General features: G+C 37.4%; 1 protein-coding gene across 2 annotated transcripts; it reads left to right on the top strand.

The window, feature by feature from the left end:
• Positions 1–2523: 2523 nt before the first annotated feature.
• Positions 2524–16716, top strand: ZNF883 (zinc finger protein 883). 2 transcript variants are annotated; one of them, XM_030919700.1, is made up of 4 exons: positions 2524–2565; positions 3502–3588; positions 11752–11831; positions 14735–16716. In XM_030919700.1, the coding sequence occupies exon 4, from the start codon at positions 15619–15621 to the stop codon at positions 16714–16716; it is 1098 nt and encodes a 365-aa protein (XP_030775560.1). In that variant the 5' UTR covers positions 2524–2565; positions 3502–3588; positions 11752–11831; positions 14735–15618. The 2 variants fall into 2 exon arrangements, with proteins under 2 accessions (XP_030775560.1, XP_010368747.2); XM_010370445.2 differs by lacking the exons at positions 2524–2565; positions 3502–3588 and adding an exon at positions 11547–11572.
• Positions 16717–17439: the final 723 nt, after the last annotated feature.

Below are 17439 nucleotides of genomic sequence, written 5' to 3'. Positions count from 1 at the left end.
AGAAGAAAACATAGGGGAAAATATTCTAGACATTGTGCTGCCCAATGATTTATTGGATATGACACCAAAGTGGGATTACACCAAGTGGGATTATATCAAACTAAAAACCTCCTGCACTGGCCAGGTGCGGCGGCTCACGCCTGTAATCCCAGAAGGCTGAGGGGGGGTGGATCACGAGGTCAGGAGTTTGAGACCAGCTTGACCAACATGGTGAAACCCCATCTCTACTAAAAATACAAAAATTAGCCAGGCATGGTGGTGTGCACCTGTAATCCCAGCTACTCAGGTGGCTGAGGCAGGAGAATCGCTTCAAACCGGGAGGTGGATGTTGCAGTGAGCCGAGATCATCACGCCACTGTACTCCAGCTTGGGCGACAGAGGGAGACTCCGTCAAAAACAAAAAACAAAAAACCAAAACCAAAAACAAAAACCCTCCTGCGCAGCAAGAAACAACAAAATAAAAAGATAAAAAAGCAACCAACAGAATTGGAGAAAATATTTTCAGACCATATATCTGATAAGAGGTTAATATCCAGAGGGTTAATATCCACCTGACAAAGGAATTCCTACACATCAATGGCAAAAAACAAATAACCTGATGAAAATTGGGTGAAGCATCTGTATAGTCATTTTTTCAAAGAAGACATACAAATGGCCAACAGGTATTTGAACAAGTGCTCAGTGTCACTAGTAATCAGGGAAATGCAAATCAAAACCACAATGAGATATCACCATACTTCTGTTAAAATAGCTATTATAAAAATAAATACATAACAGATGATGTAGAGAAAACAAACCCTGTGTACTGTTAGTAGGACTGTAAATTGGTTCAGCCACTATGGAAATCTATATAAATGTACCTCTAAATATAGCATTACCCTTTGATCCAGCAGTCTCACTTTTGGGTATATATCCGGAGGAATGGAAATCTGGATCTCGAAGAGATATCTGCACTTCCATGTTTATTGCAGCAGTATTCACAATAGCCAAGATATGGAAACAACCTACATATCCATTGGTGGACAAGTAAAGAAAATGTGGTATATACTTAAAATGGAATATCATTCAGCCTTATTAATAATGAAATCCTGTCATTTATGACACCATGGATGAAACTGGAGGATATTATGCTAAGTGAAATAAGTTAGGCGCAGAAAGACAAATATTGCATGATCTCACTTACATGTGGAATCGAAAATAGGGAAATATGTAGAAACACAAAGTAAAATGGTGGAGGGGCTGGGTGAGGGAGAAATGGGCAGGTTTTGGTCAAAGAGTACAAAGTTTCAGTATTTATTTTTACAAAATAAATAAGATCTGGATGTCTTCTGTACCATAAAGAGCCTACAATTCACAATAGTGTATTATATGCTTAAAAATAAGTAAAGAGGGTAGATCTTACATTAAGTGTTCTTACCACAAAAGGCGGGGGAAGACCAAAGGGTGTAAACTTTTGGAAATGATAGATGAATTTATGGGATTGATGCCATGACGGCTTGATGGTTTCATAGGTATATACTTATCTCCAAACACATCAAGTTGTGTATATTAACTGTGTACAGTCATATCAATCATACCTCAATAAAGCAATTTTTTAAAGTATGTGTAGTTTTATACTTGAGAATATGTAATTATACAGAATTTGTATAATTATGCATAGAAATTACGTATTTAAATATAGAAGAGGGAGTATCTTGGAGTGAACTTTCATCTGACTTTAATTTTATTCTTTTTTCTTATCTTTATTCTCTGTTATCTACAATCTATCTATCTATATTCGTTTGTTTAGGAAAAAAGTTAGATATGCATATTCCCTCTTCATTATATTCGTTTCTTGGACGTGTTTGTCAAGAACAGATGTGGAAGAGGGAACAGATTAATCTACAAGGTTGTTCATCAGTATGCTATTTTTGGTAGCACTAAAGTGATCATAACCTAAGTTCCTAACAGAAAGAAAAAAGCTAGAAAAAAAATTTACCCCAAAAGTATGACCGCATTCTTGGATGGAATCTCTCTGGTGCTTGTTCGCTGTCTTTCTCTGCCGCCTGTTTTTCCCCCGCCCCGCACCCCACCATCCCCTCAACACACACTCATAACAAAGAAGCTGGCTATAAATCAGAGATTTACTTTTAGAATGCTAAAAAAAGAATTAACCACTGCGTTAATAAATATTTCTGCAATGAATCCATCTGGGTAGTTTGCTTTTTTATCTGTTGAATAAAGGGTTATTTATAAATCATCTATTAATGTACTGAATAGGTATTACTTTTGTATCGGGGGTGTTGTTAACGCAAACTCTGCATCTCTTTGGATTTACAGTTGTTTATAGCAAAAGAAAAAAATCTTTGTTTTTCTTTTTTCTTCTTTTTATTTAAACAACAGTGGAAAAGACTCACGTTCGCAATGCGCAAAGCATTAGAAAGATACCGGTGGAAGACGCAGCTCGCGGGCGCCCTTTGCAGAAGATGCTGGGAAATGTAGTTCCTGTTGGCCGCGTGCGCAGGCGTACTTCTTGGCTTGGGCACCTCATCGCACGACAGTGCTCTTTATTTTTCTGTGGAGCAGGTGAGCTTTTTATTTCCCGACCCCTGGACTCGTGTGGGAGGCTGGGAGAGAGGTCCGCTTCAAACAACCATTCGGGCGGGTCAGCAGAGGCCTGAGAATGCATTGGCCGGGCCCGGGGGCGGAGGCGGGGGCGGAGGAAAGGCGATTAGGTCAGGCTAGGTATTTGGTTCGCGCTGCAGTGATGGCCCAGGGTGATGGTGACCTGGGCCAGCATCCCGGTTCGGGGTGAGGAGGAGGCAAAGCCCTGTCTGCGCATCCCAGCTTTACCAGTCGGGGCCTTGGGTTCTCTTCTGGGTTGGAGGGTCATGAAAACAGAGCTCAGAGCTTTTGGGCCTTGCTTTGACTCTGATGGGGGGCAGTTTATCTGGGGAGGGGCAGCCACCCCAGACCTTGGTGGTAGACCTGGGAATTGCAAGAAAACCGTGATAGAGGTATTTAGTGCCAACTAGAATTTAGGTTTCCCGACATCCAGTTCTTGCTCTTTCCTCAGAAACTCACCTCCTCGCTAGAGGTAGTTTGTTTCGTTTTACTGGTAAATTTCTGAAGTCTCTTCTATAAAGAACTGTGGAGTTGATTCCCTACACTCTGCGGGCAATGAAGAGCAATTGTTTGTTCTTTGAGATGGCATTTGTGGATGCACTTCGAAAAATTGTATATGCTTTACAAGTATTATTATTAACAAACAAATAGGGGGCTGATGTACTCGGTGCCACCCATCATGGGAGGATAAAGTTAGCCCTGTTTCTGGTTTGTCAGATTGGACCAGTGACCAGAGACAGGAATGTAAGTGGCCTTTCACTTTGTACTCTGCAGGGAAACAATCTGTTCCTAGACTCATTCTGACATTTTTACAGAGGGTGCGGGTTATATCCAGGTAGTCAGACAGGCTTCCCATAAAGACAATCCTGATTTCTCAAGGCCCCTTTCCTTTTTCAGCTCTGCTTTCTCAGGTCTCTACTTACTTCTATAAGATGGCATCAAGAAGAAGGACCTGACCACTGGCCCCTGACTACATGGTCTTTGGTGAGCAGAACTTTTCAAGGCATTTCTTAATAGAAATTAAGCTGGGTTTAATTTCCAAAGTTCCATCTTGCAGTGTGGAAAAATCATATGCAATTACATGCCCCTTGAGAATCTCTTTTATTGCTCATTATTTGCTTTCTTTCTTTCTTTCTTTCTTTTTTTTTTTTTTTTGAGATGGAGTCTCGCCCTGTCACCCAGGCTGGAGTGCAGTGTATGATCTTGGCTCACTGCAACCTCTGCCTCCTGGGTTCAAGCAATTCTCCTGCCTCAGCCTCCTGAGTAGCTGGGATTACAGGCGTGCACCACCACGCCTGGCTAATTTTTGTATTTTTAGTAGAGACGGGGTTTCACCATGTTGTGCAACCTGGTCTTGAACTCCTGACCTCGTGATCTACCTGCCTCAGCCTCCCAAAGTGCTGGGATTACAGGTGTGAGCCACTGCACCCGGCGTAATTTTTCTTTATAACTGACAAATAAAAATTGTATATATTTATCATGTGTAATGTGTTGTTTTGAAATATGTATACTTGGTAGAATGGCTAAATTAGCTAGTGAACATGCATCACCTCACGTACTTTTCATTTTTTTGTGGTGAGAGCACTTAAACTGCTCTCATAGCAATTTTCAAGAATACAATACATTGTTATGAACGATAGTTCATAATGTGTATTTACATGTAGTGTGTATACAACCATGCAATAATATACATGTATAAATGTACCCCAACTATGTTCTTTAAACATTAAAATAACTCAGCATAGCAAGATGCTCACTTACGAGAGGGCTGTGAGAACTGAGACTGAGGAAACGGGAGATTCTCCCATCTCACTCTTACCTTTAGGTGACATACTTTCTTGAGCCTGTTGGGCAGATTTGTACAAATAAAATATACGTATGTGTCTGTAATGCAGCTCTGCTGTATTTTTTATTTCCTGAAATATCACCTCTGTCCAGAGGGAGGGAAGATTTTCTTTCACTCACTGAATAAATATTCACTGAGCGCCTACTTTTTGCCAGCTAATATTCTAAGCATTGGGATATAACAGTGAATAACACAAAGTCCCTGCCTATGTGGAGCTGACAGTCTTGGATGGGACAATAATGTAAACACAGATATTCCTCAACTTAGCATGGGGTTACATTCCAGTAAATGTGTAGGTTGAAAATATTAATTCAAAAATGCACTCATTCACCTAATCTACTGAACATCATTCATAGTGATAAATAGAGGAAACTATACCAGAGTAACGGGGCTAGGGAAGGCATGGGACAGCCATTATTTAATATAGGGGAGTGAGAGAAGGCTTCACTGGTAGATGACATTGAATAGAGACTTACAGAAAATGAGAATATGGGCTGGGCGCGATGGCTCATGCCTGTAATCCCAGCACTTCGGGAGGCCGAGGCAGGCAGATCACGAGGTCAAGAGATTGAGAGCATCCTGGCCAACATGGTGAAACTCTGTCTCTACTAAAAATACAAAAATTATCTGGGCGTTATGGCAAATGCCTGTAGTCCCAGCTACTCGGGAGACTGAGGCAGGAGAATCGCTTGAACCCAGGAGGTGGAGGTTGCATTGAGCTGAGATCATGCCACTGCCTTCCAGCCTGGGCTATACAGCAAGACTCCATCTCCAAAAAAAAAAAAAGAATGTGAGCCTTGCAGATATTTGGGAAGAGGAGAGGAGGAGGATTAAGTTCCTCAGCAGAAGCAACAGCAAATGCAAAGCCTTAAGGTGTGGATATGCTTAACCTTTGTGGGAACATCAGGAAGGCCATGTGGCCTGAGACAGATGAGTGAGAGCAGCAGAGTAGGAGTTGAGATGAGAGAGGTAAGGCGTATAGACCACACAGCACACAGGCTAGTATAGGCCACAGCCAGTTTGGCTTTTGTGCTGAATGAGAAGAGAGAATGTAGGAGGTGATGGTGGTTGGTGTTATTGTTTATTCAGCTCTATTGAGATTTACATATAATTTACCAATTTTCATAGGAGGATTTTGAATAGAGAAGTGACATAACTTGACTTAGTTTAAAGGAACCATTTTGGATGGTCTGTTGAGAATAGAGTATAGGGTACCAAGGTCAGACATGGATACTGGCTAGGAAGCTAAAGCAATCATCCAGGTGAAAGCTGGATTTTTCTATTTCCTTCATTTTCTGACTTTTTAAGCTAACCAACACTTCATCCACCCCAAACTTCCAATTCCTCTCCCCATCTCCACTCTCATGCTTCCTATTTTACTAAGGGAACTAGCAGAGAACTTCCAAATGCTCTCACCACTACATCCCCTAACCTTCCAGGAAGTATTCCCATTATACTCCATAGTAACAGGAGGGAGCCTGTCCTCCCTCCTGTTACTGTGGAGAAATGGCCTGGACTCTAATTTATGGCCAACTCATCTACTAGTGCACTAGATCCCACTTTCTCTCACTTGCCTGGTATAATCATTGAGCAAAATTCCTGATAGTTTTGTCAAATGACATATATATTTTGCTTATTTAGATATATAGACATAATTTTTCAGAAAAATAGAAAAATTCAAATAAAATGCTGGATTTTTAAATCATAAATGATCTAATATCCATCGACACTAATTTGCTGTGAGAGAAATCTGCAAATACATAATGCTTCTATCATTCTTGAGTTGAAAGGGACTTCTGTTAAAAGAGTTCAACTATAATTCCATTGGATCAAAACTATTAATAAATCCATAGAATTTTCTTCCTTTTCATAAATATTTCTTCCTGTTACTTCCTGTTACTCTATGCGCCACTCCCTCCCACTTGCCTAGGAAGGAAGACAGACATTGGAAGTAGAACATTGAGGTACAATGAATGTAATGATGTAACGAGAGGAAAAGTACAAGGTGCTGTGAGTTCATTTTTGCAGGTAATATAACTATTATTAACAATGTGTATGACTCAAAGGTAATTTATTATGAACCTGGTGCGATTGTAATGTGACTTTGTAAAATAAATACAAATAAACCTTTTCCACTAAGAGTATATGAGAGCAGCCATTTCCCCAGTACTTAAAACAGTACTGAAGATTGCCTGTTTTTAACATTTTTGCCAATCTGATGAATGAAAATTAGTATGTTAATTTGTATTTCTGTGATTAGAAGTGAGCTTGAAAATCTTTTTGTATGTTGATCGTTTGTATTTCTTTTGTGAATTTCCTGTTCATATGTTCATATCTTTGGCCCAGATTTGTATTGCATTATACATTTTTCCTATTTGATTTGTACAAACTCTGTATAATACAGAAAATTATCCTTTTTGCTTTATTAGTTGCAAATATTTACTCTCAGTATGTCTTTTGTCTTTTAATTTAGTTGATTACCTTCTATGTTTGTATAGTCAAATCTGTGAGTCTTTTTCTGTATAGCCTCTAGATTTTATATTTTATTAAGGATTTCCCCATTGCAAGATTATAAAAATATTCTTCTAGTGGTTTTCCTGGTTCTTTTATAGTTCTAGTTTTATGTTTAAGTCTTTAATTCATCTATAATTATTTTTTATAAGGCAGCAGCTTTAAATTTATTTTTTCCGTAAGTGGATAAACCGGTTGTCCTAAGATTATTTATTAAATTTTTATCCTTCCTTAAATAATTTGAAATGCTACCTTTAACATGTATTAAATCCCTGCAAAATAAAGGGCCTATTTTTAGACTCAGTTTCATTTTATTATTCTTTCGATCTATCTCTGTGCCACTCCCACCCTGTTTAAAATTAATGTAACTATAGAATATGTTTGGATGTCTAGTATGGGCAAGTCCCCCGCCCTCAGTCCTCATCTTTTTTCTTTTTGAAAAGTATGTATTATATAGGTGTTTTAGACAGTTTGGGCTACTGTAAAAGAATACTATAGACTGCATGGCTTAAACAACAAACATTTCTTTCTCATAGCTCTGGAGTCTGGAAATTAAAAATCAGAGTGCCATCATGGTCAGGTTCTTGTTGAAGTCCCTCTTGCTGGTTTACAAATGGCCATGTTATTGTTTTCTCACATGGCAGAGAGAAAGATCATTTCTCTCATGTTTCACCTTATAAGGACACTAATCCCATTGGTGAGGCCTCCATCCTCATGACCTAATTACCTCCCAAAGGCCTCACCTAATACCATCACCTTAGGGGTTAAACTTTCAACATATGAATTTTGAGAGGACACAAACATTTAGTTCTTTGCTAAAATTTAGTCAGTTAAGTTGGGGTATGCATTAGTATCCTAGCACTGCCCTAGCAAAGTACCACAAATTGGGTAACTTAAAACAACATAAATTTATTATCTCACAGTTCTGAGGCTAGAATTCCAAAATCAAGCTGTCGGCAAGGTCATCCTGCCTCTGAAACCTGTGGGGAAATCATTCTTTGCCTCTTCCTAGCTTCAGGTGGTTTGCTGGAAATCTTTGGTATTCCTCAGCTTGCAGCTGCATAACTCTGTTCTCTGCCCTTTCATCACATGGCTTACTCTCTGTATGTGTGTGGGTCTTCCCATGACCATCTTCTTAAAAGGGCACCAGCCATACTGGATTAGGAGCCCACCCCATTCCAGTGTGAACTCACCTTAACCAATTACATCTGCAGTGATCCTGTTTCCAAATAAGGTCACATTCTGAGGTACTGAGGTTAGGATTACAACATACCTTTTTTGGAGGGACACAATTCAACCCACAACAGGGGAGAATTGACATCTTTAAAATATTAAGTCTTCTCATCCAGAAATATGGCTTTTCAGTTGATTTTCTTGAACTGCTAAGGAGTCAGCAGTCTTATTGTTTCTGCTTTGAAGTTACTCTGCCCTTTTGTTAAATTGCTTTTAAGATTGTTCTCCTTTTCTCTGATTTTTGGGAGTTTGGCGATTCTTTTCATGGGTGTAGCTTTCTTTTTATTTAGCTTCCTTATGGTTTGAGGGCAGTGTAATCTGTGAGTCATTGGTTGGGAAAAATCTATCCTTATTCCCTTAAATATTCCCTTAAATATAGCATCATTTCCATTCTCTCTCTTTTTTTTTTTTTGAGACTCCACTTATGTGTGTGTTAGACCTCTTAAGTAAGTCTCATAAGCCCCTATGCTCATTTTTAAGAGATAAGCTTTTATTGAATGTCTGATATATGAAAAGGACTACACAAACTGCATCAACAGGAAGTAAAACATAAAACAAGGTCTATTAGTCCATTCTCATCTGCTAATGAAAACATAGCCAAGACTGGGTAATTTATAAAGGAAAGAGATTTAATGGACTCACAGTTTAGTATGGCTGGGGAGGCCTCATAATCATGGCAGAAGACGAAGGAAGAGCAAAGGGACTTCTTACATGATGGTGGGCACCAGCTTATGAAGGCAGAGGAACTCCCATTTATAAAACCATCAGATCTCTTGAGACTTATTCACTACCATGAGAACAGTATGGGGAAACTGCCCCCAGGAAACTGGGCCCATGATTCAGTTATCTCCACCTGGCCGCATCCTTGACATGTGGGGATTATTACAGTTCCAGGTGAGATTTGCGTGGGGACACAGCCAAATCATATCACAAGGTGTCTTAGTTTGTGCTGCTATAGCAAAATACCTGAGACAGGGTAATTTATAAAGAACAGAAATTTATTTCTCACAGTTCTGGAGGCTTGAAGTCCAAGATCATTGTGCCAGCAGGTTTGTTGTTTAGTGAAGGCTCAGTCTCTGCTTCCAGGATGGTGCCTTGTTGCAGAGAACACTGTATCTTTACATGGCAGAAAACATGGAAGGGTACAAACCCACTCCCTCAAGCCTTTTTATAAGGTCCTTAATCCCTTCCATGAGGGCTGTACACTCATGACTTAATTACCTCCCAAAGGCCTTTACCTCCTCATATTATCACATGGGCAATTAAGTTTCAACATGTGGGTTTTGGGGGATTCATTTAGAATATAGCACATGGCTAAATGATGATTAAAAGAAAAACACAAGCTATAAGAAAATAGTTGAAATAAATAGGAGATTAACTTTAAAATAAGGTATCTCTTGCTTTTATTAATAAACTTTTTATTTTAGCATAGTTTAAGATTTGCATAAAATTTACAGATATACTACAGAGAGTTCCCACATCCCCATAGCCAGTTTTCCCTACTGTCAACATCTTATATTAGTTTGGTACATTTGTCACAGTTAGTTAGCCAAGGTTGGTACATTATTATTAACTGTAGTATTTCATTAAAATTGTTTTAGTATTTATGTAATGTCATTTTCTACTCTCTGTTCTCATTTGAGATACCATGTTACATTTAGTTATATTTTCTCCTTAGGCTTCTATTGGCATCAATATTTCCTTAGCTTTTTAAATTACCATTATTCTTTTCTTTTAGCTCTCTGTACTTCATTTTGTGTATTTTTGTTGATCTGTGTTTCCCTTAGGCTTAATCTGTTGTTAAACCCATCCTCTGAGTTCTTAATTTCAAGCGTTCTGTTCTAGAATACTAATTTGATTCCTTTTGTTGATTCCAAATTGGTATTGAAATCTTCCAGTCTTGTCTCTATTTTGTCTATTCTTCTATTTTGTTTTCTCTTATCTGTCCTGTAGTACTGACTCTGTATGTCTAGTAAGTTTTGAACACACGATATATGGAAATACAGCACCACATGTTTATCTTTTGTGACTATCCTGTTTGAACACACATGATACATGTATAACATACATATTGTCATCATGTATGAATGCATTATAGAGGTTCAACTTGATGGCATCTTTCACCAGGAAGGGTCCTCTTTTTTCTAAGAAGATATACTCACTTAGCCCAGCTGAGTTGGGGCTGCGCTGCAGTTTCGATAAGACTTATTCTGCATCTCCACTGCTTCTTTTCCTATGGGTGGCTCTCTTGGGCATTCAGTTGAGAATGTGGCAAGTCTTTGTCTCCTTCACCTTGAAAAACTGTGGAAGATTTGCCTCTGCCATTCACAGGTTTTCAGCTTAGCTCTTCAAACTCCCAACCCAACTTCAAAATTCAGCCAATTCCTTGGGAAGAGAGTCTGGTCATGTGTTTGGAACCCCTTCAGTTCCCAGTTTTGTTACTCTAGTCACTTACGAATGCCAAAATCTATGTTAATTTCTCTGCTCTTGAGTGACCTTCTGCAAGAGGTCAAGCTTGGATTCTCAGCCTCTAGCTTAGGCCAGAATGGTAAGAATGTAGTTTCCCAAGGTGAGGTGAAAAGAGGCTGTACTTCCCCAGTGTCATTTCACCATTTGTTTAACACTTTCTTCTGCTTGTTTTGTTTTTATGCTCCCTCATCTTCCTGCTAAGTTTCTATAAGACTTTTCTTTGCAAATAGGGTACATATCTTTTAGTAGCAAGTTCTGTTTCTGTTATTCCTTTTCTGTCAACCATAGAGTGTAACACAAGGAAGATTCTATTGTGATTATTTAAAAAATGGCAGACAGTGATAACAAAGTTTTCTGGGGAAGTTGGTTGCCTGGTTGACATCCAAGGAATCTCATATTATGGCATTTATCTTGGTGAATTCCTCATCATCTGGGATCTTATCCTTCTTATATTTGCAGTCCCAGAAGCTTGAAATCAGTATATACATGGATTCACACCACACAAGCTTGCAGAGGACAGATGAGTTAAACAGAAAGTGGATTTATTATTTTATGTTGATGTGTTAGTTGGTGTTCTCCAGATAAACAGAACCAATAGTATATCTACATCTACATCTATATCTGTTTCTCTCTCTTTAGCTTCTCATTTTTCTATACCCTGTTATAATTGCTTTACTTGAATAATCAATTTTTCCTTTGTGTGTATTGTTGCCATTAATAGGGTTATAACAAACACCTTCTTGCACTACCCACTTATGATATCTCCATATTTTCTGTTATTTCTTAAATTGAGTTTATAGTTTACCTATATTTTGTATGTATATATACATACATATACACATACATATTTTTTAATTTTAGGTGTCTTTATAGGGAAACTTCAGTATTGCTTCCATATATCCTCAACAGGTAAGTAGTAGACACCAAATAATAAACTTTCGCCAGTCTTGAGCCTAGAATTCTGAACCGTTTTTGAACAACTTAGTAGTCCTCCACTTTGTCATTTTTAATTGTTAGCTTTACTCTTTCTTTTGTAAATGTCTGCAGGACTGATCCCTTAATAAGCAGGTACTTGTTTGACGTTTTAGGAACCAGTGGCATTGGAAGATGTCAGAGACATGGCACATGGATGTGATCTTCAAAAACTGTTACAGCCTCATCTCATTGGGTGAGTACAGTTTCTCCAATCCCAAAATATGTAGGATCGTGAGATTTACAGGTGTTCAGCTGAGACTGAGCTTTGAGTTTAGGGACCAGAGACAAGATATTTCTGTACTGAACAGATGATAGTCCTTTTCTTTAAAACTTTATAAATAGGTAGTCTTACTTTGTTACCTTAGAAGTATCAACATTTCTCTATCGCAGAATTCCTGAAGACTACTTAGGACATAATTCTAGGATCCATGGATGTTATCTTCCAACTAAGAAGAACCATATAAATAGATAACAAAGGAAAAATGGAGAAATGTCACAAAATACCAGCCAGGAAAGAATCAGATAACGAAAACAACCAAGCAGACAGGAATCCTTGTAAATAAGAGTCCATTTATCCATTATGGTGGTGCTAGTAACAATAGTGGTACTAGGAGATAGCTTTTGAAATGTTGATTAGGGTCCTCTGTGCAGAGCCCCTCATCTGTATTTTAAAAACCTGCATTCATCTAGTAGAAGCAACAGCAACCTCATTTCTATATAACTTTATCTATCTTCTCACATATCTCTTGATCTCAGAGGAAGATTGGCCCTCTTCCGTTGTTAGTCTTTCCATTCTGTACTTCAGATTCCATTATTTTTTACTTATTTTAGGGCCTGATTTAATGACTGTTTTATGATTCAGTCTCTCCAGTTCACCAGCTCCTTTCCTTCAAGACATTAAAAAGGTTTTCTTGCTTTTAAAATAACATGTTGCCTAAACATTTTTTATCTGCCTTTCAAAATTATTCTGTCATTACCAAATATTTCAAACTTGTAACTAATATCCTCAATTCCTGTTCTCTTTTAATCTTTGGAGTTAGATTCTTGTCTTCTGCTAAAATTATTTTGAGGAGATTCTTGAATTCTTTCTTGATAGCAACCTATTCTTAGTCCTGTGTTCAGACTTTCTGCCGTGTTTGATATTTTGTTTTACCTTGTGTGACATCACCAGATTCTTTTCCATTCTAATCTTTTTCCAAATGCTTTTTTGTTAACTTCACTTGCTCCCTAACATAAACGCATGTGCCTTTATGGTTTATTTTCTACTTGTTTATTTTTTATCTCAAAAAGTTAGTGCATTCTGACATCCTCGAATAGTCCTTCTATGTTAACTTTCTTATATATATTTTTTCAACTTAAGTGTTTCACTTACATTCTATCCCCATATATTCCCCTGCTTAAAGTTTATCTCCATTAGAATGTCCTACTTCACTTTCAATCACTTTAACCTCAATATGGTGAAAGTAAAATCACCAACTTTCCCTAGGTTGCCTGTCTTTCCTTTTCTATCATTAGTACAACTATTCTTCCAGCCTTCTTGGCTAGAAACCATTGTATCTTTATGAATCTTGTTTTGTAAAAATTCCCTATAATCTAGTTCAGCATTTTTTGTTGCTTCTTTTTAATGTCTTATCTACACTTACACCAAATTCTTACTAGTATTATCCCAATCCAGGCTCATATTATTCATATTATGCCTTCTTGCTAAGTTTCACCATTGTTCTTTTATCCATTTTAGATAGAATTAACAAGCTTTTAATCTAAAACATCACATCTAAGATATATTTATCCTGTTAATGTTCTGACAGAAAACTTCAGTTTTCCTGTCTCCTGCTAGATGACATTGAATTTCTCTGTTTAAAGTGTGAGAGTTTTTTATTATCTGATCCTATTTCACTTTTCTGGATTTTTTCCTCTGGTTTCCAAAAACATACATACATTTGAATTAGTTCCATTGTCTTTTATTCACAACATTTGTTTTACTGAATCGTTACCTTTGATTTTATTATGCACTTTGTCTCAATGCTTCCATTTCTTTTAACCACACTTATTGTGATAGCATACGAAATACATCTGGTCTTTGTTTCCAATTCTTATCACAGAGCTTTGAAAGCCCTCCAAATTTCCTAAGTGATAGGAATATATTTTGTTTTTCATAGTACACCTTTATAAAAAAAAAAAAAAAAGGTGTATTATGATGAGTTTATGATGAGTTTATGTTGATGAGGTGAAATAGGGTAGGGCCCCTAGATAGCCTCAATAGTGGGTCTGATCACTAAAAAGACCAAGCAACTAGAGGGTTAGAACTTTCAATTCCACCCACCAACCTCTGGGAAGAAAGATGTGGGGATGGAGATTAAGCTCTATACAAACTCTTAAACAGTGATATTTGATGAGCTTCTAGATTGGTCAACACATCAAGGTGCTGGAAGTGTAGCATGCCCAGAGATGATGCAGAAGCTCTATACCCCTTTCCCTTCTGCCCACCTTGCACTGTGCATCTCTTCCTGAATGGCTTTTTCTGAATTGTAGCCTTTATAATAAACTGGTAAATGTAAGTAAAGTGTTTTCCTGAGTTCTGTGAGCCATTCTAGCAAATTATTGAACCAGAGGAGGAGGGGTTATAGGAACCCTCAAGTTGTAGCCAGTCGGTCAGAAGTACGGGAGGACCAGCTTGTGATTGTCATCTGAAGTGGAGGCCGTCTTGTGGGACTGAGCCCTTTAACTCGAGGGATATGATGCTTACTCCAGGTAGGTAGTGTTGTAATTAGAGTAAATTGTAGGATATCTAGAGTTGGTGTCCAGAGAGTTGGAGAACTGGTTAGAATGGAAAAAAATCCCACACATTTGCACATAGAAGTGTTCTGTGTTAAGTATGAGTTATAGAGAAGAAAAAGCTGTGGCTATACAATTTGTCAGAGTTGTTGTGAGTAGAGCAACAGTGTTTTTCAGACATATATATCGATCCATTTCACCTTTAAACTTCCCTATTAATCAGTACTTATATTGAAAAATTTGACATTTTATCATAGCACTATTTTATTTTTATTTTCTGTAACTGATGAGTGAGCCTTGTTTTCTGCCTTTGTATTTCAGAGAAAAGAGATAATATCTTCTACTTAATCCTGGATACTATATCCAAAGTCAGAGCATCCACTCCAAAGCAGAGAATTTCTGAAAAACAAAACAATGTCATTATATGATGTTAGAATTTTTTTTCAAATGATGGTTCCTAATACTTCACGTTAGAAGAACTCGAATTTGATGACCAGTTTGAGAAACACCAGTATAACCAGATTACAGGAAAAAGCAAGTCAAAAGGAAGATCATGAAGAGAACAACTTTGAGGAACATTTAATCAAAGACCAAAGCTTTTTAAACAACTGAGAGTTTGTATAAGAAAAAGACCTCATACAGTAGTCCCCAGTTATTCATGCGGTATACATTCCAAGACCCCCCAGAGAATGCCTGAAATCAATGATGTACCAAACCCTAACCAGGTTCTTAGTATGAGCTACTGAATGATGAATAGGTGGGTAGTATATACAGTGCAGATACACTGGACAAAGAAATGATTCACAGCTCAGGCAGGACAAAGCAGATCACACAAGATTTCATCACAGTACTCAGAAAACCACACCATTTAAAAGTTACGAATTGTTTATTTCTGGAATTTTCCATATATTTTTGACCACAATTGCCCGTGGATAACTGAAACCATTGAAAGTGGAACTGTGGATAACGCAGGACTACTGTAACTATGACATCAATGGTAGGAACCTGAAGCATAATTCTGCTGTAGTGGATTTTTTCAAAAGGCAACTCATGAATGAAAATAATTTATTAGATATAAGAAAGGATGCATTTTTATCTCAAACTTTACTTATTTACTTATTCTGGAAATAAATGAAAAGCCAACACCTATTACATACCCGCAAAAATGAAAAAATAAATAAATATAAAGCCATAGTTCAGTACTGATGGAATCTGAGAAAATTTATATGAGAGTGAACCCATACCTCTGTACTGAATGTGGGAAAGGCTACACTTGTATTGCATCCCTGACCCAGCATCAGAAAACACATATTGGAGAGAAACCTTATGAATGTAAAATATGTGATAAGTCCTTTACCCGGAACACTAATCTTATTCAACATCAAAGAATACATACTGGAGAGAAACCTTATGAATGCAATGAAAGTGGGAAAGCTTTTAGTCAGAGCACTAATCTGATTCAGCATCAAAGAGTCCATACTGGGGAGAAACCTTATGAGTGTAATGAATGTGAAAGAGCCTTTAGTCATAGGTCATCCCTTAGAAATCATGAGAGAATCCATACTGGAGAAAAACCCTATCCTTGTAATGAATGTGGGAAAGCTTTCAGCCATATCTCTGCCCTTACTCAACATCATAGAATTCATACTGGAAAGAAACCATATGAATGTACTGAATGTGGAAAAACCTTCAGCCGCAGCACACACCTAATTGAACATCAGGGAATTCATTCTGAGGAAAAATGCTACCAGTGTAAGGAATGTCGGAAGGTTTTTTGCCACAGTACATCACTAATCCGACATCAGAGAATCCACACAGGAGATAAACCATATGAATGTAATGAATGTGGGAAAGCTTTCAGCCATACCCCAGCCTTCATTCAACATCAAAGAATTCATACTGGAGAAAAACCCTATGAGTGTAATGCATGTGGAAAGGCCTTCAATCGGAGTGCACATCTTACTGAACACCAGAGAATTCATACTGGAGAGAAGCCCTATGTTTGTAAAGAATGTAGAAAAACCTTCAGTCGAAGGACACACCTTACTGAACATATAAAAATTCATTCTGGCATGAAACCCTATCAATGTAATGAATGTCAGAAACTGTTTTGCTCTAGAACCTCACTAATTCGACATCAGAGGATGCATAAAGGAGAGAAACCCTACCAGTGTAATGAATGTGGGAAATCCTTCAGCTCAAGCTCAGCTCTGACTAAACATAAGCAAATACATACAAGGGAGAGACCTTATCAATGTAATAAGTGTGGTGATGTCTTTTGTCATAGTACATCCTTAATTTGACATCAGAGAACTCATTTCAGAAAGGAAACCTTAGCAGAGTAATGGGTGTGGGAAAGCCTGCAGTCAGTTGTAGGTTATTGTTTACACCTGAGCACTCACAGTATAGAAAACCATAAGATTGTTATGTGAGGAAAATCTTCAGGCAAAACACTCATTTACTTATTATGCTACTTGTACTGAGAAGAAAGACTTCTTATAATCTAAAAAATGTGTTATTGAAAGAGAAAGTTATAATGGAAGTGTTCATCCAAAACTGAGGTTTGTTTTTTAAAGACGTATTTAGAAAGTTATTTTCAGAGATAATTTATTAAAATGATATATTTGCTTATAAAAAAGCCTTTTGAAGTACACAGAAATCTTAGTAGGATAATGAAAATTGTTCACTGTATACATAATCCCTTTTTATTAAGTCCTATGTTATATTTCAGTGTTCAAGAAACACTTTTATAGAGCATTTGAAAATGAAATTGACAGATTTCATTAATAGCCATAGACAAATAACGTTTTCTCCCACAAAGATACTATGCATTATTTTCTAAGATTTATGTAATAGTTTTAATGGACTATATATACATATATGGTTACAAAGAAAATTGCAACAAATTCTCAGAGGGAAATATTCAGGCACTCCCTAATTATTTTTTCAGTACATTGCAGTAAAAATAGAAATGAAAACAACTAAAAGTAGCACCCCAACATGATTTAGAAATTTAAAATAAGTTT

This window comes from Rhinopithecus roxellana, chromosome 16 (genome assembly GCF_007565055.1).
Source record: "Rhinopithecus roxellana isolate Shanxi Qingling chromosome 16, ASM756505v1, whole genome shotgun sequence".
Lineage (NCBI taxonomy): Eukaryota > Metazoa > Chordata > Mammalia > Primates > Cercopithecidae > Rhinopithecus > Rhinopithecus roxellana.
Note: the sequence above shows the minus strand (reverse complement) of the source record. Positions and strands in the feature narration are given on the sequence as shown.